The 26,485-nt window shown below is 45.2% G+C and overlaps 1 protein-coding gene across 1 annotated transcript in view; it reads left to right on the top strand.

Annotated features, from left to right (window-relative positions):
- Positions 1 to 26,485, top strand: part of MBD5 (methyl-CpG binding domain protein 5) — a 101,746-nt gene that overhangs the window by 41,062 nt on the left and 34,199 nt on the right. Inside the window, exons 2-3 of the mRNA XM_040358023.1 lie at positions 3,232 to 3,318; positions 20,522 to 21,099. Coding sequence (XP_040213957.1) covers positions 20,987 to 21,099 — 113 coding nt within the window. The 5' untranslated portion in view covers positions 3,232 to 3,318; positions 20,522 to 20,986. The remainder of the gene's footprint in view (positions 1 to 3,231; positions 3,319 to 20,521; positions 21,100 to 26,485) is intronic.

Below are 26,485 nucleotides of genomic sequence, written 5' to 3'. Positions count from 1 at the left end.
CTAGTTTTCAGCCGCGTTTTTCTCTCTCTATTCAAAATCGATGGTTCCCTATGGGAGCCCATTGATTTGAATAGAGGTCGCACCAGAGATCGGATCAAGATGATCCGACTTGCGTGGCGACTCCTGTGCGGAGAATCTTGAAGGGGAATCCCGCGCAAATTAAAAAAAAAAATTGTGTGAGGTTCCCCCCAGGATGATACCAGACCCTTCGGTCTGGTATGGATTTTAAGGGGAACACCTACGCTGAAAAAACGGCGTGGGGGTTCCCCCAAAATCCATACCAGACACTTATCCGAGCACGCCGCCCGGGCAGGAATGGGGGTGGGGACGAGCGAGCGCCCCGCCCCCCTCCTGAACCGTACAAGGCGGCATGCCCTCAACATATGGGGGGGGTGGGTACCAAAGCACTGTTGTCCCCATGTTGATGGGGACAAGGGCCTCTTCCTGACGACCCTGGCCATTTAATAAGGGGGTCCCCAGATCCAGGCCCCCCACCTTACGTTTAGGAGTATGGGGTACACCGTACCCCTACCCATTAACCGGGAGGAAAAGTGTCAATAAAATAAACACAGCATAGATTTTTAAAATAATTTATTAGCCAGCTCTGGGGGTCTTCTCCGCTCTCCGGGCGTCTTTTTCTGACTTCGGGGGTCTTCTCCGCTCTCCCCTGTTCTTCTCCTGCTCTCCTTGTGCCTTCTTCGGGGCTGGCCGCCGCTATCTTCTTGCAGCTCTATTACTAGCAGGCCAGCCCAGTCTTCCTTGACTCCTTCTTCTTTTCTTCCGATGTTGCCACGACGCTCCCTCCCGCTGTAATGCTGGGTGTGCATTGCGCAATGATTTATATAGGCCTCTTATGATGTCAGTCCCAGCATGCTCCGGGTGGTGACGACACACGATCATGAAAAAAAAAATAATGCTCTAGCAAAGCGCGGTGACGTACAACACGTACGACAGCACTATAAAGGGGAAGTTCCATGCAGATGGCGCCACCCTTTGGGCTGCTTTAGCTGATTTTGTGTTACCGTGTTTCCCCGAAAATAAGCCCGGGTCTTATATTAATTTTGGCAACAAAAGACACAGTAGGGCTTATTTTCTGGGTAGGTCTTACCATGTAATGTGATGTCTTCTCTCCCCCTCTCCCTCCCTGCCTGTCAGGAATCCCCAGTGTGAGTCAAGTTAAAATGCTTGTAAAATCATATGATCTACTCTATTACAGTATTATATAATGTACAATGTGTGTGTTTCTGTAATATAAACGTGCCAAATACCTTCATTATAGCGGCACTCTGTACTTCCGTGACGCGCCGAAGCTCTTTTCCCCACTCCGAGCACTGCAGAGGGGGGCCCGTACCGAAGGTATTTGGCAAAATTATATTACAGAAACACACACATTGTACATTACATACTCCATAAATATAGTGGATTATAGGATTTTACAAGCATTTTAAACTAGGGCTTATTTTCGGGGTAGGGCTTATATTGCAGCTCTCCTGGAAAATATTGCTAGGTCTTATTTTCGGGGTAGGTCTTATTTTCGGGGAAACACGGTAGTAAAAGACGATTCACGCTTTTCAGTCTGTTACAGCGTGATGAATGTGCTATCTCCATTACGAACGCTAGTTTTACCAGAACGAGCGCTCCCGTCTCATAACTTGGTCCATCCTCAGCTCTTTTTTTGATGGCTTCAGGAGACCCTCTTCTCTCACCTGTGTTACTTTACAATAGCAATTGGGTACTCCAGCAGGTGATTTTAGAAGGGACAGATGGACGTCATGGTTCTTCCACCCTTCTCTACTTCAGAAATCCTTGCGATAAAGTGCAGTTAGGCTTTTACCGGCAGCCCCTCTCCCGAAACCTCCTATCTAATAAAGAACATTGTTTTCAATAAAAATGCAGGATGTATGTACGCAGAAATTGGGAGGATGCAGTCCACAGTGGGAGGAGCACATGGTTCTTTTTCCACATTTAGTGTTTTTTTTTTGTCTCTGAAGGATAATGACAACTAAAGGATCGGCTTTGAAATGGTTATTCTTTAGGCCTCAAGCACACGGGTATATGATTTTATGCTCAAAATATGCTGGATTTTTTTCTGCCGGAACCTGTACCCATTTTTGTGTAAGTATGTCGTTGAGGGTTAATGCATTCTATTGGCCATTATATTCCATTTATAATATTGCTCGCGTGTTTCTGCAATGTTAATTATGTCCTTAAACATCTCTCAGAATGCAGAAAAATATTGGGCGGGGGAACCTGTTTTTGCAATACTGGCGCAATCCCCTAAAAAAATAATGGGAAACCTTTTCTTCTTCCCAAGTTGATCTCCTAAAATGAAGGCGGTTCATGGGAGATGGGGATTTTTTTAATGTACCCAGAAAATGGTAAATACTTACATATGGTCCATATAAAATCGATACATTTTATTTGTACAAAACCTTTAAAAACGTGTTGTTGTGTATTCCACTTAAATCGGATGTGCCACTAAAAAAATATATTAAAAGCCAGCAGCTAAAAATACTGCAGCTGCTGACTTTTAATATAAGGACACTTACCTGTCCTGGAGTCCAGCGCCGTCCGCAAGCAGATGACGAGCGATCGCTCGTCACCCTGCTGCTCCCCACTCCATCCACGGTGAGGGAACCAGGAAGTGAAGCGCTCCGGCTTCACTGCCCGGTTCCCTACGGCGCATGCGCGAGTCGCGATGCGCCCGCCGATTGGCTCCCGCTGTGTGCTGGGAGCCGAGTGTTCCCAGCATACAACGGGAGACGGACGGGATGCCAGGAAAAAACCCGTCCTTTGCCCGTATCGTGTGGCCGGAAGTGGGTGCAAATACCTGTCTGTAGACAGGTATCTGCACCCCCTCCCCCCTGAAAGGTGTCAAATGTGACACCGGAGGGGGGGGAGGGTGCCGATCAGCGCGACTTTACTTTAGGGTGGAGATCCGCTTTAAACATACAGAACAAAAGTTTTACATGGGGATAACTCCCAAGAGGTGTATGAATCTGGATTGGTGCATTTCACCTAGTGTAAGGGCTTCTTCAGGATCCAATCTTCAGATATTCTGAAAGCTAATAACTGATTGATTGGTAATACAAATAAGATATCGGTACAGAAAATCAAAATCTATCAATAGACTAACAAAAAAGTGCATTTTAAGCCATTGTTTTTTTTACTGTTAATTATTATGCTTTTAGATTTTGTTATTTAATGGAATACAACTCTCCTGCCTTTCAGATATTTAAGGAGAAATGTGACTATTCAGTTCGGTGGCATGAATGAAGAGAACATATCTTGGAGTACTCATGTTTGGGGGGAAAACAGGTGGGTTCCAAAACTTTTTATGTTTTCCTTAAAAAAATAAATAAAAAAAATGTCAGATCAGAATCTTCAAGAGATACTGAACAATACAGTGACTTTTTTTTTTCCTGCTTTCCATAAGTTTCATTCAGCTTCTGGTCATAACTGTAAGGCCCCGTACACACGGGAGGATTTATCCGCGGATACGGTCCAGTGGACCGTTTCCACGGATAAATCCTCTCGAGGATTTGCGCGGATTTTGATGCGATGGAGTGTACTCACCATCGAATCGAAATCCGCGCCGAAATCCTCTGGCGATGACGTGTCGCGCCGTCGCCGCGATGATGACGCGGCGACGTGCGCGACGCAGTCATATAAGGAATTCCACGCATGCGTCGAATCATTACGACGCATGCGGGGGATCCCTTTGGACGGATTGATCCGGTGAGTCTATACAGACCAGCGGATCCATCCGTTGGGATGGATTCCAGCGGATAGATTTGAAGACATGTCTTCAAATATTTATCTGCTGGAAATCCATCGCATGGGAGAAAAATCCGCGGAAACAGATCCGCTGGATTGTACACACCATAGAATCTATTCGCTGGGATTTTTCAGCGGATGGATTCTATCGTGTGTATGGGGCCTTACAGTTTTCTATGTGTTTGTCAGATCTCAACCAATCTTTCAAGCCCTCAAATATAGTGGATCACTTGTGTAGCACCATGGCAACTGCTGACCTATATAGAAGCTTAAAGCGTTTGTTACCCCAACACTTCATATTCCTGATATGTGGCTGCTGTACCATGTATTTTTTATGAGAGTCTCCTGTTCTCTCTGTATGGCTTCATTTATGTGAAATCCCTGTTGTTCCTGCCAGTCCCTCTGCTTTCCTAATAAACACTGACTACACTAAGCATGGGAGCACAGTGTGGTCAGTTCTCTAGCTGTGCTGGGAACTCAACCTGCTCTCCTCCAATGATCAGACTTGTCCTGACACGCCCCTGCTGTACAGCCATTCACTGAGAAGCTGTTTGCTGCTTTTTCTCCTCCCCCCCCCCCCCCCCCAGCTCTTATGCAGCTGGGAATGTGATCACTAAAAAGGGGGGGGAAAAGTATTTGTAATTTTTCCTTCTAAATACTTCAGGTGATTGTCGCAGTAGTGAGTACTGTCCGTGATACTTTTTTTTTTTTTTATTTGCACCAACATAAACATTTTCATAGACGAGCTTTCGGGGTGTTACCCCTTCTTCAAGGTCCAAGCAGTACTGAACTGCTTGGACCTTGAAGGGGGCACACCCTGAAAGCTCGTCCATGAGAAATTATATGTTGGTGCAAATAAAAAAAGTATCACGGACAGTACTCAATTTTCTCTACATCTATAAACGTTTCTATTTCATTTTTGTTTTAAACTGGGCTGTTTTACAAGGTGATTGTTTACAATCACTTTAGGCTGACCATATTCAGATAGAAGTTCAGCAGGGTTGAACGACCGACTTGGGTTCAACCAGCCTTTTAGATCTTTTATGTACGGCTCCAGACGCAAGCAGTAATTTTTGTGTTCTGCTGGCCGGAAGGCATGTGCTTCCCCCCCCCCCCCCCCCTTGTCAGGGAACACCGTAGCTCTGCAAGAGGCATTCCCAGTCGGTGTTGGGGGGGGGGGGGGGGGGTCAAGTGATTTTAATTCTTTCCAGCTGTGGTAGAAGGAAAGAAAATCAAATCATCTGTGGGCTACCCTAGATGGCACTGCCTTTGGCTATAAAGCATAGGAGGGTTTAGTTCCCCTTGCATGCACTACTTTTAATACTGTACTGCACCCAGCTCGCATGGTACTGTGTTACCATGCGAGCTGGTGCAGGCAAGCACTGCATTTGGGGTGTTGGGAATACATATGTGAACGAAACACAGGTTTCCAGCACCACGTTCTGGTGTAAACAGACCCTTACTGATGTTGTAGGTTTCGAGTATTTCATCACTGAGATATCGCTTTGGTTGTGCTTACTAGTCCTTTGCAACTCGACTGGTTCTGTAAGATCCCAGTGTTTTACTGTAGTGTGTGTGTGTGTGTGTGTGTGTGTGTGTTGTGTTTTTTATTTTTTTGTTTTTTTTTGTGTGTGTGTCAAGACTGATGTTGATTGTCCATGTAGAGGGTGTTACCTGTGGTGTTATAAATGCCGGGTAAACTATGTCCAGTCTCATGGATGATCTCATAGCAGCTGTCCCAAGTCCAGCTTCATAGACAACAATCGAAATGGAAGGGATTTATGCACTAGGAGACTTGCCCCTCTAGAGTTTTCTGAGACTGAGCACCCCCACCAAGTGAGTCTCTTGGAGGTTACAGATGTGAGGGTGACATTTCTTCAAGAATTTTAATATTGGGGGCCTCTTGACATTGAAGTTTAGCCCCGTCCATCCCACAAAATTATGTTACAGGTAGCCATGATGGAATACCAAACAATAAATCCTGGAGAGCAGTCCACAGCAGGACTCATGCAGCCATCTATAAGTGTATCATAGAAAAAAAAACATAAGGACAAAAAGCGTACAGTTAGACACGCCAAAATATGCATGGTATTCTACGTACCAAAGCAACCAGAAATGAAATGCAAGCAGGGATGCGGTAAGATTGATTCACTGGAAACAAGTTTGAAAACTTGGCATTCGGAATTAACTATGTCAGCAGTTCTGTAAAGGCTATAGGCTTGGCACCCTACACTGCTTCCAGGAGGCCCAGGATACGGAGGTTATTCCTCCTGTTGTGATTCTCAGCGTCCTCTGCCCAGGCTACCAATGCCTTCACCTTTATCTTCAGATAATGAAGATCAGCATTGTGGTCTCTAATGGTGTCTTCAGTGCAGGAGACTCTCTTCTCCACTTTGGTCCCACGCTGTCTAAAGGAATCCAGGTCTTTCCTAATGAAGCCAATATTGGTCTGGAGGTGGTCAATCTTGTCTGTCAGTTGTTTGACAGGTGGCAAATGGTCTGCATGACTGCCACAAGATCCTCCGAGCCAGCGGTTTGCAGGCTCGGATCCTCCATGTGTGTAGTAATGACATTGGGGTCCAGGTTTCCTGCCAAAGGGGGATCGCTCATCCAAGACAGCTTGGAGGAGGCTGACTCTTCCCCCTAGTCATGCCCCGAGAGCAGTGTTGAGGCAAGGGACTTGAATCCAGGGTGTTAGGTACTCGCTGCACCTGAGAAATGATCCTGCCAGAGCGTCCTCTCCCTGCACCATCTTGGACACGCCCTCTTTTTAGATAAAGACCTCTAGTTAAATGGCTTTCATAAGCATATGCTTGCTGGCTTGTTTACTATTTCTTTATCGTTGCATCACGGGACACAGAGCGGCATTCATTACTATATGGGTTATATGGAGTACCTTCAGGTGATGGACACTGGCAATCTCAAACAGGAAATGCCCCTCCCTATATAACCCCCTCCCATAGGAGGAGTACCTCAGTTTTTACGCCAGTGTCTTAGGTGTTGGTCATGGTTTAGCTTGCCTCCGCATCCTTGGGATTAGGTGAGCTAACCGGTTCTGTCCAAAGGCCTCAGCGCTAAAGTGGTCAGTAACCGGACCCCAAACCCTTGGGGTATAGCCCATAATGCTTTTCTTTTTAGAGAGCTGGACCCTGGGCCCAGAACTTAGAAACCTTTGGGGGCCTAATGTTTCTGTTGCCAGGGTGCTATATGGGCCCAGGACAGTGGATCCTTCATAGGAACCCAGGGCCTGAAGGTCTAGACATCCCCACGGAGATGGGGGAAGATTGGGCCTCTTGCTTGGCAAAGTCCTGCGGCATGGAGCAGGTAAGTGAGGGGAAAACTTGCGGAACTTGGTTCTTAGCAGGTTTTTTCTGGGGGGTCACAGGGGACATGCCTAAAGTTATGCGCTGCATCTGGCAAACTAGTCACATATCTTAATGATAGGATGGCTCTATGTGTATTATTCCCCATAAGAAGTGACCTCCCTTGTAGTGTTGGAAAAGCATTGAGTGGGGCCTGTGTGATATAATGTGTATGTGTGTGTCAGAGAGCTGTGCTTACCTGCAAGCCTCCAGGCGATGCTCCATCAGTCTTCCTCCTCAGAGCCTGCAAGCAGGCAAAAACGCTGACCTCCTCGTGGTTCCAGGCTGGAGCAGAGAGGCTCCCTTCCCCCCAACCCCCCCCCCCTTATCGGCGGGCGCGCGCGTTCCCGTGTTATAGGCGCAATTCGCGCCGTTTAGCTGAGGGGGGAAGGGCGGGTCAGTGGCTTAAGGAAGGGGCGGCCCTTCCTTTTTTCGTTCCAACAGCTCATTCTAAACATTGGAACTGAGGAGGAAAGACCAGAGCGGCAGCACGGGGCGCCGAGGACACACAGTGGCCAGAAAGGATATTGCAGTCTTCAGAAGACTGTTTTCAAGCCTAGAAATAGGCTGTTTCTTTTCCATCTCATAGTTTTTCTTTGCAATACTACTCAGGGGGACAGAATGCTTTTTCTTTCCTGGATTTGAAACAAAAACGAAAAAAAAAAAGAAAGAGATTGAAAAAAAAAAAAGTCATCTAGGGGAGAGGAAGCATTTTTTATCCCCCAAACAGGTGTTTGGGCAATTAACTATTTATAGTTCCAAGTACCAATAAGCTAGCAGGTGTACCTCGGTATTGTACCATGGCATCCGGGTCAGAGGGTACAAGAGGTGGGGATTCCCCCAGAGAGTCTGAGGTCTCGGACAAAGTTATGCCGCTGCTTTCCCCAGAGGGAGCCTTGGGGCCATCGGGATCTGGGGCTGGAGCTGACGCGGGTCAGTCCAACCCTAAGATAGTCACGGACGAGGTATTACTCACCTCTTTAAAAGAGATGGAGAAAAGAATGGGAAAAATGATAGCCACAGCTATGCGGGGCAGTAAACGGATTAGATCTCCGTCGCCCGAGCGCGGACCCTCAGAAGAGGAGGTCCTTTCCTCAGGGGAATTGGACGACCTCTTGGACAAGGACCAAGTAGGTTCAGAGATCGAAGATCCGGATACAGAGGAATCTGGAGCAGTCTCCCAAGGGGAGAGCTGGTGGATTCAAGCCTTAACGGACTTGGTCCATAGTGCATTCAACTTGCCAGTACCAGATCTCCAAGTATCGACGGTTTCAGCTTTGGGCTCACTGAGGGCGCCTCAAAGCAATGCAGTGTTTCCGATCCATCCTCTACTAGAGGGAGTTTTGTTCCAAGATTGGAACAAGCCAGATAAGATCTTCTTACCACCTAAAAGATTCTCTGCCCTATATCCTATGGAAGATAAATTTTCCAAGAAATGGGCTACTCCTGCAGTGGACGCAGCCATCTCATGTGTTAACAAATCGTTAACATGCCCTGTAGAAAACATACAGGTGTTCAAGGATCCAGTTGATAAACGCTTGGAAGCACTACTTAAGAACTCCTTCACTACTGCAGGGGCAGTAGTACAGCCAGCTGTGGCTGCGATTGGGGTTGCTCAAGCATTATCGGATCAAATTAAGCAGATGCTTAAACTTATTCCTGCCCAGCAGGCAGAAGAATTTTCGGATGTCCCTAGGGCCATATGTTTTACGGTAGACGCAATTAAGGATTCTATCCAGCAAGCGTCACGTTTATCGTTATCCCTTATCCATATGAGAAGACTCTTATGGTTGAAAAGCTGGGAGGCCGAGCCCCCATGCAAGAAGCTCCTGGTAGGGTTCCCCTTCCATGGAGGACGACTCTTCGGAGAAGACCTAGATAAATACATTCAGACCATTTCAAACGGCAAAAGTACTCTCTTGCCAACTAAGAAGAAGTTTCAGGGGCCTGCGTTTAAACGACAGTACTCCCCTGGGCAGGGGCCCTCTAATGCCAAACAGTATCGACGGCCTCCTGCGAAAGCAAACTTCGGCTTCAACAGCAAGTCGCAAGGACAGGCTGCTAGAGGCAGAAAGCAGTGGTTTCGCAAACCAGCAAAACCAGCCCCCAAGCCGACCTTATGAAGGGGCGCCCCCACCCTTGAAGGTGGGGGGAAGGCTGCGACTCTTTTCAGAGGTTTGGGAAGCCAGCATTCCCGACGAGTGGGTACGGTCTTCCGTGGCCACGGGCTACAAATTAGATTTCCTAAAGTTTCCTCCTCATTTCCAGGAGTCGAGGATTCCAAACGATCCGGAGAAGGGAGCCGCATTAATGTCGGCATTAAATCATCTACTTTCCCAGGAAGTAATAGTAGAGGTACCAGTCCTGGAACAGGGGCTGGGTTTCTACTCCAACCTATTCATCATCCCAAAGTCCAATGGAGATGTCAGGCCAATTTTGGACCTAAAGATGGTAAATGCATACCTAAAAGTCCGCTCATTTCGGATGGAATCCGTGCGGTCAGCAGCTGCCACACTCCAAAAGGACGACTTCATGGCGTCCATAGACAAAAAGGATGCCTACCTTCATGTTCCAATTTATCAGCCACATCAAAGATATCTACGCTTCATGGTGGCTTCGCGTCATTTCCAATTCGTGGCGCTTCCCTTCGGGTTGGCTACGGCCCCCCGGGTGTTCACGAAGGTCCTAGCTCCAATCCTAGCCAAGCTAAGGATCCAAGGGGTCACGATCCTAGCATACCTGGACGACCTCCTAGTCATAGATCACTCGTCTCCCGGCTTGGAGCGAGCAGTGGCCCTCACGGTCCAATACCTCGAAGTTCGGCTGGGTCCTAAATCGAGAAAAGTCAGCTTTCCTGCCCACAAGGCAGTTGGAATATCTCGGCATGAGATTAGACACAGAACAACAAAGAGTGTTTCTACCTCTGAGGAAGGTCAAAGCCATCAAGGAATTAATCCTACTGGTTCTAAGCAAGAAGGAACCGACTATTCGCCTATGTATGAGGTTACTAGGCAAGATGGTGGCCACATTCGAGGCGGTACCATACGCCCAGAGCCACACTCGCATCCTGCAGGCAGCCATCCTGTCAGCATGGAGCAGAAGGCCACAGGCCTTGGATATCCCGTTGCCGCTCTCATCAAGAGTCCGACAAAGTCTGTGTTGGTGGTTAGACCCTCAGAATCTACTGAAGGGGAAGTCTTTCAGCCCAGTGGCTTGGAAGATAGTGACCACAGACGCCAGCCTGACGGGCTGGGGAGCAATTTTGGATGGTTGCACTCGCCAAGGTACTTGGGCAAAGCCAGAGAAGCAGTTGCCCATCAACATCTTGGAGCTCAGAGCTGCTCGACTAGCCCTCAGGGCTTGGACGTCAAAATTGCAGGGGTTCCCGGTGAGAATTCAATCAGACAATGCCACGGCCGTGGCATACATAAATCACCAAGGGGGAACCAGGAGTCAAGCCGCTCAGAGAGGTGAGCTTGATTCTCCTATGGGCAGAGGCTCATGTGCCCTGCATATCGGCAATATTCATTCCAGGAGTGGACAATTTTCAGGCGGACTTCTTAAGCCGCCAGACTCTATTGCCGGGGGAATGGTCTCTGCATCCACAAATCTTTCAAGCACTCTGCCAAAGATGGGGAGTGCCGGACGTGGATATCATGGCATCGAGACTCAACAAGAAGCTAGACAGGTTCATGTCCCGCTCAAGGGATCCGATGGCCTGCGGAACCGATGCGCTGGTTTGCCCTTGGCATCAGTTCAAACTTCTTTATGCGTTTCCCCCGCTCCAGTTACTACCCCGCCTGCTGCGCAGGATCAGGGTGGAGCACATACCAGTTATCCTGGTAGCTCCAGCATGGCCCAGACGGGCATGGTACTCACTAATCCTAAGGATGGTAGTGGGAGACCCTTGGACTCTTCCTCTACGGCCAGACCTGCTATCGCAAGGTCCGATCCTCCACCCTGCCTTACGGCATCTAAATTTGACGGCCTGGAAGCTGAATCCCTGATTCTCAGGGGTAGAGGTCTGTCTCAGAAAGTAATCTCTACCCTAATCAGAGCCAGGAAACCGGTCTCTAGGGTGATTTATCACAGGGTCTGGAAGGCCTATGTAGGCTGGTGTGAGTCCAAGTTATGGCTTCCTCGCAAGTTCACCATCGATAGAGTTTTAAGTTTTCTCCAGCTAGGAGTGGATAAGGGATTGGCATTAAGCACAATCAAAGGACAGATTTCAGCTCTGTCAGTGTGGTTTCAGCGGCCGCTGGCCACCCACTCGCTGGTTAAGACCTTCCTTCAAGGGGTCTTACGTATTAAACCTCCAGTTAAATCCCCGCTTTGTCCGTGGGATTTAAATCTTGTTCTGTCAAGTTTACAGAAACAACCGTTTGAGCCGTTGGCTGAAATTCCTTTGGTTTTACTGACAAGGAAGTTAGTATTTTTGGTCGCCATAGTTTCCGCAAGAAGAGTATCGGAACTGGCGGCCTTATCCTGTAAGGAACCATATCTTATTTTTCATAAGGACAAGGTCGTTCTCCGCCCTCATCCTTCCTTCCTACCGAAGGTTATATCCAGTTTTCATTTGAACCAGGATTTGGTATTACCATCCTTCTTCCCTAAACCTACTTCCAGAAAGGAAGGGTTGCTGCATACCTTGGATATTGTCAGGGCCATGAAGGCCTATCTTAAAGCTACAAAGAAGATCCGGAAAACAGATGTGCTGTTCATTTTACCGGATGGGCCCAAGAAGGGGCAGGCAGCTGCAAAGTCCACCATTTCTAGGTGGATTAAGCAATTAATCACTCAGGCCTACGGCTTGAAAGGGTTGCCTCCTCCAGTATCATTAAAGGCTCATTCTACTAGGGCCATGGGCGCCTCCTGGGCAGCACACCACCAGATCTCTATGGCTCAAGTTTGCAAGGCGGCAACCTGGTCTTCTGTCCACACGTTTACAAAATTCTACCAGTTGGACGTAAGAAGGAATACTGATACAGCCTTTGGGCAGGCAGTGCTGCAGGCTGCAGTTTGAGACCCTCGGATTCCGGGGGCTCCTCTTTTTTGAGTTTAAATTTAAAATTTAAGATTATTTTTCTCAACTAAGTTGGATTTATTATGATTTGAGTATATCTCTAAATTAAATCCTTTTGTCTTGGAGATGTTCTCCCTCCCCTCATTGTAAGCATTGCTTTGGGACATCCCATATAGTAATGAATGTCGCTCTGTGTCCCGTGATGTAACGATAAAGAAAAAGAGATTTTTAATACAGCTTACCTGTAAAATCTTTTTCTTGGAGTACATCACGGGACACAGAGCTCCCACCCCTCTTTTGAGGACCATTTTGGGAGGCATACTGCTTGCTACAAAACTGAGGTACTCCTCCTATGGGAGGGGGTTATATAGGGAGGGGCATTTCCTGTTTGAGATTGCCAGTGTCCATCACCTGAAGGTACTCCATATAACCCACATAGTAATAAATATGCCGCTCTGTGTCCCGTGATGTACTCCAAGAAAAAGATTTTACAGGTAAGCTGTATTAAAAATCTCTTTTTTTTTTAGCCATTTTTTAGGCATTTTGCCAGGGCACCCCTGAAGAAACCTGAAGGCACCCTGGTTGAAAAAGGCTGCGATAGGCTGTATTTGTTTTGGAAATCAATTGCACTTGCTGTTAAGAGAAAACGAAAATGAGTTTCAGATCATTTAAACCGAGGCATGCATCTGCTCCTTGTCTTGGCTATTGTCAGCCAGTGTCCCAGGCAGGGAAGATCTGCATTAATAGTGTTTGAAAACTGCATGAGGCTTCCCCAGCCCCTGCCAGGACCTTGGTTAATATCAGGACTGGGCATGGGGAGCAGCCAAGTGTAGACTCTCAGTAATGTCAAAGGTAATTAAAAAAATTTAAATAAGTGTCTGATGATGCCAGTTCTCTGTCTAATAAGAATGCCGGGGGACTAATCAGGAAGAGAATTGTTACCTGTCTGGTTGTATGTAAACGTATACATATTTCACCCTTGACCTTAGCTGTTGGAGATTCGCATTCCTATGGGATACTGAGTCTCCTGATTCAACGTTTTTGGCAAGTGCAACTCAATCGCTCTTTTTCCTCTGCCCAGGACTTTCGGTTTTAAAGCAGTTGAGCTACAGGTTACATGTTTGTAGTCCCCTTATGTTGGGTGCTGAAGCAGTAACAGTACTCTTAGAGGCAGCACAGTGACCAAGCCATATTTATGGCTTTCCATACTATCAGGAGCTCTATTTATGTGACCTATTTTTTTTTTTTCTAGCATAATTTCTATAGCAATAAGTAGGATATTTTTAGAGAGTTGGTGAATGAAACCATTTCATCTTTTCTTTTTTTTATTGTGTAATGTAACATTGAAATGCAGCTGACATTGATTTGTCAGGAGTGAGTCATCTGCTAACCTAATAGTAGCTGTGTGTTAATTTAACGCGAACCAGTCACAACTGAGCTAATGTAAATATTTGAATATCCTTCTTAATATAAAGATAGATTGATTTGAAACGCATTCAATTCTTTTTCTTATAAATTCTGCCTTTTGTTTCCTGCGAGCGCTTAAAGAAGAAGTTAAAGCCTATAAAAAAATCCTACAAAAACCCTGCAAGACAAAGGCATAATGAGCTAGTATGCATAGCATATTGGCCCATTATGCAATACTCGCCTCATATCAAAGCCCCCGCAGCCGACCTCGTACACAGTTTGGGCGGCCGACATCTCTCCCGGGACTAACTTCCGGGTATCGCAGCTCTGGCGCTGTGATTGGCCGGTGCTGCAATGACATTACCCTGCGCATGCGCGTGGGAGCCGTCAGTCACGGTATGTAGAGAAAAGGGAAACAGCCGCTCTAGGTGAGTGCACTCAGCAATCAGTGTCCTCTCAGTCACGGCATGGCCTCATTAGGAACGACACGCTCGCCTTTGCTAAAGTGCGCCTGCCACCAGTCGTAGCTCCGGCCAATCACAGCGCCGGAGCCGCGATACCCGGAAGCCCAAAAAAATATATTTTTGTTGCAGTATACATTTTCAACCCAGAGCTCTTCCCAACAGCACTTCTTTTCTGCTACTAGTTCTCAGTCTGATGACCAGTATCATACAAGCCACTTCATCTGAGCCTAGTTTGTCCTGAATCCACCCCAAACTCTGACTGGACAGTGAAAGAAGAAGTAGCACAGTGATGAGCTTCTCTCGCACTGTGCTCCTTCTTCGTATCCGTATGCCTTTTGGTGTAAGTCATTGGATGACACCTCTAGGTTATAACTAAGGTTGTCCCGATACCACTTTAAGACGGAGTACAAGTATCGATACTTTTTTTTCCACGTACTCACCGATTACCGATACTTTTTTTTTATGTCATGTGATGGTGGCACTAATATGCAGCACTGATGACGCGTGGGCTGTTTTTATTTTATTTTTTATTAGCTTTGTTGGGGGTGGCTTTGGTGAGATATCGGGGTCTTAACAGACCCCTGACATCTCCCTTTTGAGACAGGGAAAGGGACTGAGGACAGGGATTCCCCAGTCCCTTTCTCTGCAGCCTCAGCTGCACTGCAGATGAATGGAGAGGAGACAGAAGCTCCACTCCATTCACAAACTGAAGCATTGTATACCAGTTTACGATGCTCAGTGACAGTCATGAATGCACAGAGCATTCGGAAAGGGAAGGACCCGGTAAATTACATATCTATACTCTCTATACTGACAGAGCACAGAGGGGACCGGGGGAGGATATGGGGGACAGCCGGGGGTGATCGGTGCGGTGCTGGGGAGGTGTTTAAATCCCTGTATAGATTTTAATAAAGCAGCTGAAAGCCATGGGAGGGAGAGGAGGAGAAGCCGCTGTCAGCTGCTTTTATTAAAATCTATACAGGGAGATCGGTGATTGTAACTCATCACCCCTGACTGTCCAGGTATCAGATTAAGCATCGGAGCGTTTACCCAAGTATAAGTACTTAGGCAAATGCTCAGTATTGATACCGATACTAGTATCGGTACAACCGTTTAGTTATAATAACATATTGCCGTTCGTTGAGCTAGATTTTATATGTTCCAAACAAAAACGGAAAAAACGTTTGTTTGTTTTTTTTTGTTTTTTGTTTTTTTCCCTGGTTTATGTTCTGCATATTGTGCCCCATATTTTTGCTATGCAAACATAAGTGGGAAATGCAATCTTGAAGCAAACCTGAGTGGTTATATATAAACTAGAACACCACCTTGAGTGCTAAAGGATAACTGAACTTTCATTGGCGGTCCCTTATCTCTCCTTGTCCATGCAGTCTGTACATACAGTAATTCAAACAGAATACTCTGCTTCATTTGAAAGAAAAATAGTGTTTGGCACACTGTGACCTGCAGCCTTCTATTGCTTGTGTACTGCATGCTGAGGTGCTGAGGGAGCTGCTTCTGGCTGCCACTAGAAGGGGCGTTTGGGAGACGAGAGAAGACTTCTATATAGTGCACTGAATAAGCAACCCGTCTTTGGTGCTCTCCAGGAGCAACTTGTTCAGCAGAGAAGACATCACAAGGACTTGGTGGGCCCAGTAAACTATGGTTGGTGGTTGTAAAGGAATGCAGAGGCTATCACGGAAAAATCTGATTGTGGTGTATAAGATTTCACATAAACTATGCCACAGCACATATAGTTTATAGTTTAGACAAAGACACCATTATCTTGACTGTCTTGCTGCATCATCTGCACACCTCCATTTTGCCAAATATTCATCAGCTCATTTGTGAAAATGTATTTATTTATTTGGCACAAATCATGCAACTTTTTTGTGACAGGTCAGTCTTGTGGGTGTTTTTTTTTTTAATTATTATAACTTTTTTTTTATTAACTTGTTTTAAAAATAAATAAAAAGACAGAAGAAAAAACATATACAATGGCAGTTTACAGTAGGCTAAAACAGGGCTCAAAATTTCAAGTCCTGAGCTACTAGCCATGCCTCAAGGCGTACTCGCCACCAGTTGCCCTGCCCAACCCATGCCATGTCCCGCCTCCTAATCCCGCCCCTAGACACGCCCTCATAAATCTCATGAAATGACACTTAGATGTTTTATGCAGAATCAAGTTATAAAAATAAATATTAACAACAACTTTTATCTGTGCCCAAAAATGAAGCCTGCCCATGTCTACCATTGCAGCCAGAGTCCCCCCACAATTGCAGCCAGAGTCCCCCCACAATTGCAGCCAACCTGTGCTGGGTAGGGGAGGAGCCAGAGCCGCCGCCTGGTTGTTCAAACCGCAGGGTACATAACAGCTTTCAGTTCAATAGCTGTGTTCCCCGCCGCGCGCATCATATACAGCCCCTCCCCCCTTGTCCGGAAAACAAGATGGGTGATCTGTCTATCAAAGTGCCCCTACAAGGGGGAGGGGCTGTATATGACACGCGTGGCGGGGAACACAGCTATTGAATTGAAAGCTGTAATGTTCCCCGCACTCTGAACAACCAGACGGCGGCGGCGACTCTCCTCTACTTGCTCGCCCCCTCTGCTCCCAGGCAGCCCACACTCGCCAGCCCTCAAAATTTACTCGCAAAATGCGAGCAGGCGAGTGTAAATTTTGAGGGCTGGGCTAAAACATCTAAAAATGGGCTAGTACTGCAATCGTAACACAAGTCACATAGTAAATGTTCCAGACATATCCATCAGGGTGACCAACAGCATTCTCACAAGGGAAATTAAAATGATTGTAAATGATCACCTTGTAAAACAACAAAACATTTTTGTATAGATATAAAAACATTATTAATACTTTTTTTTTTTTTTTTTTTTTTTCTTCTTCCCCTTTTTGTATAAGTGATCACATTCCCTCTGTTCTCAGCTGCATAAGAGCTGGGAGGAGGAAAAGCAGCAGAACACTAAGCTTGCCAGTGAATGGCTGTGCAGCATGGGCCTGTCAGGACAAGTCTGATTTTCGAAGGGGAGTACACGGAGTTCCCAGCATAGCTAGAGAACTGAGCATGCTGTGCTCTTGCTTAATATGGTCAGTTTTTAATGGGAAAACAAGGGGACTAGCAGGGAGACCAGGGATTTCACATAAAGGAAGTAGAGGACTCTGCTGTATCTTAAATCGTACGACCGCCCTAAAAAGATAGAAAAGAGGAAAAGGGAGGAAAGAAGGAAGAAAAGAGGGAAACGGAAAATTAACTTGGTGTGTCCATTGTCTTTAAAGTGGCGTTCCAGACCCCCCACCAAATTTTTTTTTAAGTCAGCAGCTACCAATACTGTAGCTCAGGGTTTGACAAATTTGCGTGGAATCTAGGAGCCAGCTAAAAAAGTTAGGAGCCAGAAAACGCACCCCGTCACACCGAGCTTGCGCGCAGAAGCGAACGCATATGGAGTAGCGCCAGCATATGTACACGGTATTCAAACCACACATGTGAAGTATCGCCGCGATCGTTGGAGCGAAAGCAATAATTCTAGCTCTAGACCTCCTCTGTTACTCAAAACATGCAACTTGTAGAATTTTTTAAACATCACTTATGGAGATTTTAAAGGGTAAAAATTTGTCGCCATTCCACGAGCGGACGCAATTTTGAAGCGTAACATGTTGGGTATCAATTTACTTGGCGTAACATTATCTTTCACAATATTAAAAAAAAAAATGGGATAACTTTACTGTTGTCTTATTTTTTAATTTAAAAAAGTGTATTTTTTCCCCAAGTGTGCTTGTGAGACCGCTGCGCAAATACGGCGTGACAAAGTATTGCAACGACCGCCATTTTATTCTCTAGGGTGTTAGAATAAATATATAACTGTTTGGGGGTTCTAATTAGAGGGAAGGAAATGGCAGTGAAAACAGTGAAAAAACACATTAGAACTGCTGTTTTACTTGTAATGCCAGCGGCCACCACCAGATGGCGCCAGGTCACAGAAGGAAGCTTGAGCCTTCACAAGGCCGCAAAGCCGCGGCCTCAACTACCGGTGGGCGCGGATGCCAGGTCACAATTTCTTGTCACACTTGCGACCGGGCGCCCGGATTTTGTCGAGCCCTGCTGTAGCTACTGACTTTTATTATTGGTGCACTTGCCTGTCCATGGATCCCACAGTGTCCTCACCCAAGCCAAATCTTGAATTGGGTTTTGGGTGCTGGCCCCGCCATCTTGGGTAGGGGAAACCAGCTGTGAAGCCGCAAGGCTGCGGTGAGAGCCCAACTTCTGGCTGAGTTTGCTGCGCGAGCTCTGCAGGAAGTAGGAGAGTGTACCTGTCAAAACCAGGTACCTGCACCCCCTCCCCCCAAGCCTAAAGGTCAAATGAAAGGTCAGTTCAGAGAGCAAGCAGCCTTTTTAACCTAAATTTTTATTAACCCTTCCACTTTTTTCGTTCTAGTATAAACGCATGAATTTGACTGCCATCAGTCTTGTAGACACTCTAAATGAAAGTTCAGTCAGGAGGGAGAAGCGGCAGGAGAGCGAGGAGAGACCTGCAAGTGTTGAACTGCAGCATAGAAAAGCAGGTCTCCTCCCCCGGCCAGAGTTCTGGTGTGTAGTTGAGCTGTTTAAAAAAAAAAAAAAATCAGGTTAATTAGTTCCTTTTTTGATACATTTTTTATTTTTATTCTACTGGGTCCAGAATTTTGTTTCCAGGGGGCTACAAACTGAGGTTTTGCTTTCTGAATCCTTTGCTTCATGATTTTCAAACTGTCTCCTTCCCCGTCATGGCAGGTGGATCTACTTGCTACTCTTCAGGCAGCTCTTTTCTGAAGGAGTCTTCCCCCTATTGCTCCAGCAGAATGCTTTCAAGGATTTCTCCTTTAATGCTTTTCTGGTTCCCGATCCTAATGGAGGAGTTTGACTCATTCTACATTTACTTTGGGATTGACAGTATTGTATGGAACATTGCAGGGATAAGAAATAGGGATGGGGAAAAAATGTGTTTGAATCTCAAATCGAGTTGAGAGGTCAAATTGATTCAGATTTTCAGCAAATCGATCTTTTAGATTTTTTTTTTTTTCACCAGGATCGGCCTCGCCTAAAAACTCCTGCCCGCAGCTCCTCTGGAACGGCGCGGTGTCCGTAAAAATAAAATAAAAAATTTGAATCATAAGGTTTTTTTTTTTATAAAATCGCCCGGCTCTAATAAGAAACGGAGAGATTGTTTCCTCTGTACAGAGGCTTATGTTGATGTTCAACACAGAACTCTGGGCTATGATTGGACATAGCCAATCAACAGGTCCCGGCAAGGAATCGTTGGCCGAGACCTGCTGACAGACTCCCGCTGTGTAAAATCACAGTGGGTGTTGGCACCCGGTGCATGCCCTAAACCCGGAAACAGGCAGCGCCATGCTGCCCGTCCACAGTACATTTTGCGAGAGGACGGTCTGCAAGTGGTTAATCTTCGATATTTTTGTACTTTGTAAATTATACTGTTGGCTATTAAAGCGTTTGTAAAGGGGGGAAAAAAAAAAATTGTTATTTTAAAAGGAAACGTGTTATACCTGCCTCCACTGTGCAATTTGTTTGGCACAGAGTGTCCCCGATCCACGTCTTCTGGGGTCCCTCGGGGGCTATCTCTGGTCCTCCCCGCAATTAGTCACCACAGTCATGCGAGAGCTCGCATGGTGGTCAGTAATTGTGGGCGCGCTCCCGTGACCCTCTGTCCCGCCCCTCGGTGCGCTGTGTCACTGGATGTGATTGACAGCAGCGCCAGCCAATGGCAGCAAGCACTGCAGCATGTCAGCTGAAGACAGCAGACATACATGTAAAACTTTATATACAGAGATTTGTTTAATCTGTGTATCATCTGAGGCTATTCACTTCACTGGGTATATGTGAGGGTTTACATCCACTTGAATGCTCAAAAGCAATATGCATAGGTGTGAATTGAGCCTAAGACCGCAAGGGGCCTGCTAATCTTTGTATAGCAACCTCCCCCGATACACTTCTATCTCCTGTTTTGGAGAAGGTGTGAGAAGTTATTGGGCTGATAACAGAGCTACTGAGGAAGAGATGGCTATGGGACTTCGTTCATTGAAGAGAGATAAGAAAACACTACAGATATATGCCCAGCTTTGAATGGGGGCAGGCCGGGTCGTAGCTCCATGTCTGAATGGACACATCGAGCTGTGTCTCGGCTTGGGTGCCCCCATAGCAAGCTGCTTGCTGTGGGGGCACCCAACAGGAGGGAGGAGCCAGGAGTACACAAGAGGCAGAAGAGTAGGAATCTGGTCTTCACTGTGCAAATCCAATTCAGAGCAAAGCTGACTTTGTGACACCATGAGTTTAGTATAACATGTATATTATTTTTAATAAAAAGGAAAATCAAGCGAGAGAAACTTTACAATCACTTTAAGGTAATTGGGTAGCATAGACTGTAATCTTGTAAGGAAAGTTCCTTGATATTAACTGTCTGTGTTTTTTTTTTTTTTTTTGCAGAGCAAAGCTGACTTTGTGACACCATGAGGTCACCTGGGAAGTATTGCAACATTTTATCTACAGATTGGAAAACAAAAAAAAGACACAAAGAATGCAGCATATAAAAAGGTAATCCGTCATCACCGCTCCCACCAACAACGTCTTTGGATACACAAGGATGAAGTTCTTCTTTTCTGTGTGTCTTCGCATAGGCCACAGCACATGGATGGATTCTACCAGTTCGTCTTCGGAGGGCACAGTGGCTTTGTGAGATCTTTTTGTTCCTTGATCGGTGTGGCATATCGCACAGCAATGGATTACGGAGATAGTGACCCATTCTTCTGACTTGTCATAAAACTTTATTTACCAAATGCACTTTGTGCGGATTACACAACTGTGCAGGATTGGTCCTCTCAGAGACATGAGTTCCTATGGCATGTGGCAGTCCTCTTTCTGTTAATATCTTGGCTGGATCACAATAAGAAAATGAATGGTGGAAAGGTGTGTGATGGAGGAGACAACGATGGTGCCTCGCTGTCAGTGCAGGTTCCAGTGGGCTGGCAACGTCGAGTGGACCAAAATGGCGTTGTATATATTAGGTGAGCATGACCAGGCCTTCAGTTTTTTGTATGAAACACAATTATCTACTTCTGTTCTGATGTTTTATCTTTTTACATTTAAAGTGTTCCTAAATCCAGCACCCTGCATTCACTATATCTGGTCTCCCACAGTACACAGAAATGCAATGGTTTTAGAAAATATAAACCGCTAAATAGCCGTATATAGCAGTCTTGTGACTTTTATCGGTCTCTGCTTAAAAGGGTTGTAAAGGTTCGTCTTTTATTCTCTAAATTGGTTCCTTTAACCACTTAAGCCCCGGACCAATATGCACCTAAATGCCCAGAGGTGTTTTTACAATTTGGCACTGCGCTGCTTTAACTGGTAATTGCGCGGTCATGCAATGTTGTACCAAAACAAAATTTGCGTCTTTTTCTTCCCACAAATAGAGCTTTCTTTTGGTGGTATTTGATCACCTCTGCGGTTTTTATGTTTTGTGCTATAAACAAAAATAGAGCGACAATTTTGAAAAAAAAAATCAATATTTTTTTACTTTTTTCTATAATAAATATCCCCCAAAAATATATTAAACACTTTTTTTTCCTCCGTTTAGGCCGATACGTATTCTTCTACATATTTTTGGTAAAAATCGCAATAAGCGTTTATCGGTTGGTTTGCGCAAAATTTATAGCGTTTACAAAATAGGGGATAGTTTTATTGCATTTTTATTAAAAAAAAAATAATTATTTTTTTTTACTACTAATGGCGGCGATCAGCGATTTTTTTTTTTTTTTCCATGACTGCGACATTATGGTGGACACTTCGGACAATTTTGACACATTTTTGGAACCATTGTCATTTTCACAGCAAAAAATGCATTTAAATTGCATTGTTTATTGTGAAAATGTCAGTTGCAGTTTGGGAGTTAACCACAGGGGGCGCTGAAGGAGTTATGTTTCACCTAGTGTGTGTTTACAACTGTAGGGGGGTGTGGCTGTAGGTCTGACTTCATAGATTGTCTCCCTATAAAAGGGATGACACGATCGATGCTGCCGCCACAGTGAAGCACGGGGAAGCCGTGTTTACATACGGCTCTCCCCGTTCTTTAGCTCCAGGGAGCGATCGCGAGGGGGGTGGCTAGAAACGAATAGCCGCCCCCTTATCCCGGATCGCTCCCACACGATTAACGACCGCCGTATGTACCGCGGGGGGGGGGGGGTCCCGATCGGACCCCCGACCCACGTCTAGGCAGCGACGTGCCATTCTGCCGACGTATATGTACATGCGGCGGTCGTTAAGCTAGTGCATTGTAGGTTCACTTACCTTTTCCTTTAATTTCACTTCTAAATGTTTTTTTTTCTTTGTTTAAATTTCTCACTTCCTGTTTCTCCTCAGTAAGCTTTCTACCATCATCTGAGCGGTGGAAAGTCATTTAGAACAGCTTACTGAGGAGGAACAGGAAGTGAGAAATTCAGACAAAGAAAAAAAACATTTAGAAGGGAAATTGTTTGGAAAATAAAAAACGAACCTCTGCGACCCCTTTTTTAAAGCTTGTAGATGAAGGAAGTTTTACCATTTAAAGACCAAACCTTTTCTGATATGTTGCTTGCAAGTAAAACATTTTTTTCTGCTAGAAAATACTTGGAACACCCAAATGTGATTATGTTTTTTTTTTTTCTATAGCAGAGACCCTAGAGAATAAAATGGTGTTTGTTGCAATATTTTATGCCACACCGTATTTGCATAGTGGTTTTTCAAACGCATTTTTATTTTAGAAGAAATCCACTTTAATTAATTAAAGTACACAGCAAAGTTAGCCCAATTTTTTTGTATAATGTACAAAAAAGATGTTGCACCGCGAAAATCGTGAGAGAATCCCGATCTTCCAAGCAAAAAAAAAATTGTGATTCTCATTTTAGCCAGAATCGTGCAGCTCTACCCTGTGCTAAGCACCCTCCCAAGAAAAATTAAAATAAAAAACTTTAGCAATACACACCAAACTGAGCATGTGCAGCCTGACTCCTAATGCTCTTTTCTATCACAATATTGATTGGAGTTAGTTAAAGAAGGGGAAGATCAGAGACCGGATCTAACAGCTTTTATACACAATGCTGAGGATTAACCTCTTGGGTTCCACGGTGAGTATAACGAGCATGCTTTACAGTTTATACAGACTAATTTTACTGTTGTGGGTTTGGTATCACTTTAAAGTGGAGGTTCACCCAAAAAGTTAATTTTTTACCCTTAGATTGATGCTCATTTTGTGAAGGGGAATCGGGTGTTTTTTTTTTTTTTTAAATCAAAGCAGTCCTTACCGTTTTAGAGAGATCTTCTCCGCCGCTTCCGGGTATGGGCCGCGGGACTGGGCGTTCCTATTTGATTGACAGGCTTCCTTCCGACGGTCGCATACATCGCGTCACGATTTTCCAAAAGTAGCCGAACGTCGGTGCGGCTCTATAGGGCGCCTGCGCACCGACGTTCGGCTTATTTCGGCTACTCGTGACGCGCTGTATGCGACCGTCGGAAGCCTGTCAATCAAATAGGAACGCCCAGTCCCGAAGACCATACCCGGAAGCGGCGGAGAAGATCTCTCTCTAAAACGGTAAGGACTGCTTCGATTTTAAAAAAACACCCGATTCCCCTTCACAAAATGAGCATCAATCTAATGTTCAAAAAAAAAATTTCGGGTGAACTCCCGCTTTAAGGTGTATTCTTTCTAGTTGGGGTTCTTTATTTATTTTTATTTGGGAGTGTTGGAAGCTCTATCTAGTTTTTACTGGTGTGTGTTATCATTGAAATCACTTTGCTACAAGGACATTACAGGGGCTTTAATTACTATTCCCCCCCCAAGACAATGCTGTTTGCCTGGCTGCTCCTGATTGATATCCTTTTGTATTACATTGAACAAGCATGCTTTTAAACTTGTGCAGAATACCTTCTCTCTACCTGTTGCAGGTCAGCAACTTTGTCAGCATTGAACCCTCGAAGCATCAGTATGACAAGTAGCTTTCTAAAAAAGAGAATTCTGCAATGCTCCGCGATTTAGCCTAGGTTCACACCAATGCTGCTGCTTAATTTATGTATTTTCAATGCTTTATTCGTTTTTTAGGAGGAAGAGACTGGTTGTTAAACACAACCTTGCCAAAAAACGCAAAAAAAAAAATTCGTGTTTTTCCTGGTCTCCCTTTGAAGTCTAATGGGCAAAAAAAATGTACTATGCCCCTGCACCTTTTAAAAACCATACTGCATGTTGCGTTGTCAATGGGCACCATAGAAAAAAAATGTGATTTCTCTTGGCGTGCATTGCAGCACAATGGCAGATGCAGGAGAAATCGCATTAGTGTGAAGAAGGCCTTAAAAAGTAGAATTCCAGGCAAGCTTAGAAACTGCTCCCTTCCCCCTTCTAGCACCTATACCAACTACCCTGTAAAAGGAAGATACCTGTTCCCAGAGCGCGCCGGTCATATGATCTCCCCAGCAACTGGCTTCAGGGAAGAGGAGAGAGTGCCAACAACAGATGGAATGCCTGGACGGTGATGTCACCCATAGACCTTCTATAGGACATCTGTTTTCAGCTGTCCCTCTTCTCACCTGAAGCCAGAGCACTCTGAGAACAGGTAATTGTATGCATCTCTCTTCTACAGTGTCGTTGGTATAGGAGTTGGAAGAGATGTGAGGGAAGTTTTAAGCTTTGTTCTAGCCTGATATTCCACTGTAGGAAATTCCCTTTAACTTCCTGTGTTGTCACCCAGGAAGGAATACAGGAAAACTTTATTTATTTTTTAAGCAGTTAAGGCTGAGTTTGACAAAGGTTGCTTGGAATCTAGGAGCCAGCTAAAAAAGTTAGGAGCCAGAAAACGCGCCCCGTCACACCGAGCTTGCGCGCAGAAGCGAACGCATACGTGAGTAGCGCCCACATATGTTAACGGTATTTAAACCACACATGTGAGGTATCGCCGCGATTGTTGGCGTGAGAGCAATAATTCTAGCTCTAGACCTCCTCTGTAACTCAAAACATGCAACCTGTAGAATTTTTTAAACGTCGCCTATGTAGATTTTAAAAGGTAAAAGTTTGTCGCCATTCCACGAGCGGACGCAATTTTGAAGCGTGACACGTTGGGTATCAATTTACTCGGCGTAACATTATCTTTCACAATATAAAAAAAGTTGACACGGGCTGGCTGCATTTTTGGGTATGGATAAAGTTGTTGTTTTTAATATTTTTATAACTTAACTTAATTCTGCATTGAACATTTAAGTGTACATTCATGAGATAATATATGAGGGCGTGTTTAGGGGCGGGATTAGGGGTAGGGGGTTGGGCGGGGCAACTGGTGGCAAGTAACCCTTGAGGCCTGGCTAGTAGCTCAGGATTTGAAAATTTGAGCCCTGATATAAAACCTTAAAGTAGAACTAAAGGAAATACTTGTTTTGTTTTGTATAGAGTAGGGGAGAGTTATAACCCCTGGGCAATTTTTTTTTTTTTTTTTTTTTTTTTTTTTTTGTGTTTTGAGATGTTCCTTCACCTCCCATTAGGGTTGTCCTGATACCACTTTTTTAGGACCGAGTACAAGTACCGATACTTTTTTTCATGTACTCGCCGATACCGATACTTTTTTTTTTAAATGCAGCCTTGTGTCCCTAGATGCAGCCTTGTGTCCCTAGATGCAGCCTTGTGTCCCTTGATGCAGCCATGTCCTTGATGCAGCCTTGTGTCCCCCTAATAGAAAGCCAAGACACCCCTCCCCGCGGCTGCCGACATCTAGTTAATTTGCGCTGGGGGAACACAACAGCTTTCATTTGAATAGCTGTGTGTTCCCCGCCGCGCCTCATGTATAGACACTCCCCCTTGCCCGGGCACTTTCATAGACAGATCGCCCGTCCAATCCTGGGACGGGTGATCTGTCTTTAAAAGTTTCTGGGCAAGGGGGAGTGTCTATACATGAGAGGTGCGGCGGGGAACACAGAGCTATTCAAATGAAAGCCTGGATCCTCCTCCTTCTCGGGTCCCTCAGTGGCGCTCCTGGCCCCTCCCTGTAAGTAAAGTGTAAAATAAAACCCTCATCACATTTAACCCCTTGTTCACCCCCTAGTGTTAAACCCTACCCTGCCAGTGTCATTTATACAGTATTCAGTGCATTTTTATAACACTGATCGCTGTATAAATGTTAATGGTCCCAAAAAAGTGTGCCATCTGTCCGCCGCAATGTCACAGTCCTGATTTAAAAATTACAAATCGCTGCCATTACTTGTAAAAAAAAAACTGCATATATCTATCCCCTATTTTGTAGACTCTATAACTTTTGCGCAAACCAATCAATATACGCTTTTATTGCGATATTTTTGTTAAACAAAAAGTACAGGAATATATATCGGCCTAAACTAATGATGAAATTATTATTTTTTTTTTAAACCTTTTGGGATATT

Source organism: Rana temporaria, chromosome 6 (genome assembly GCF_905171775.1).
Source record: "Rana temporaria chromosome 6, aRanTem1.1, whole genome shotgun sequence".
NCBI classification, from domain to species: domain Eukaryota; kingdom Metazoa; phylum Chordata; class Amphibia; order Anura; family Ranidae; genus Rana; species Rana temporaria.
This window is presented reverse-complemented; position numbering and strand designations above follow the sequence as displayed.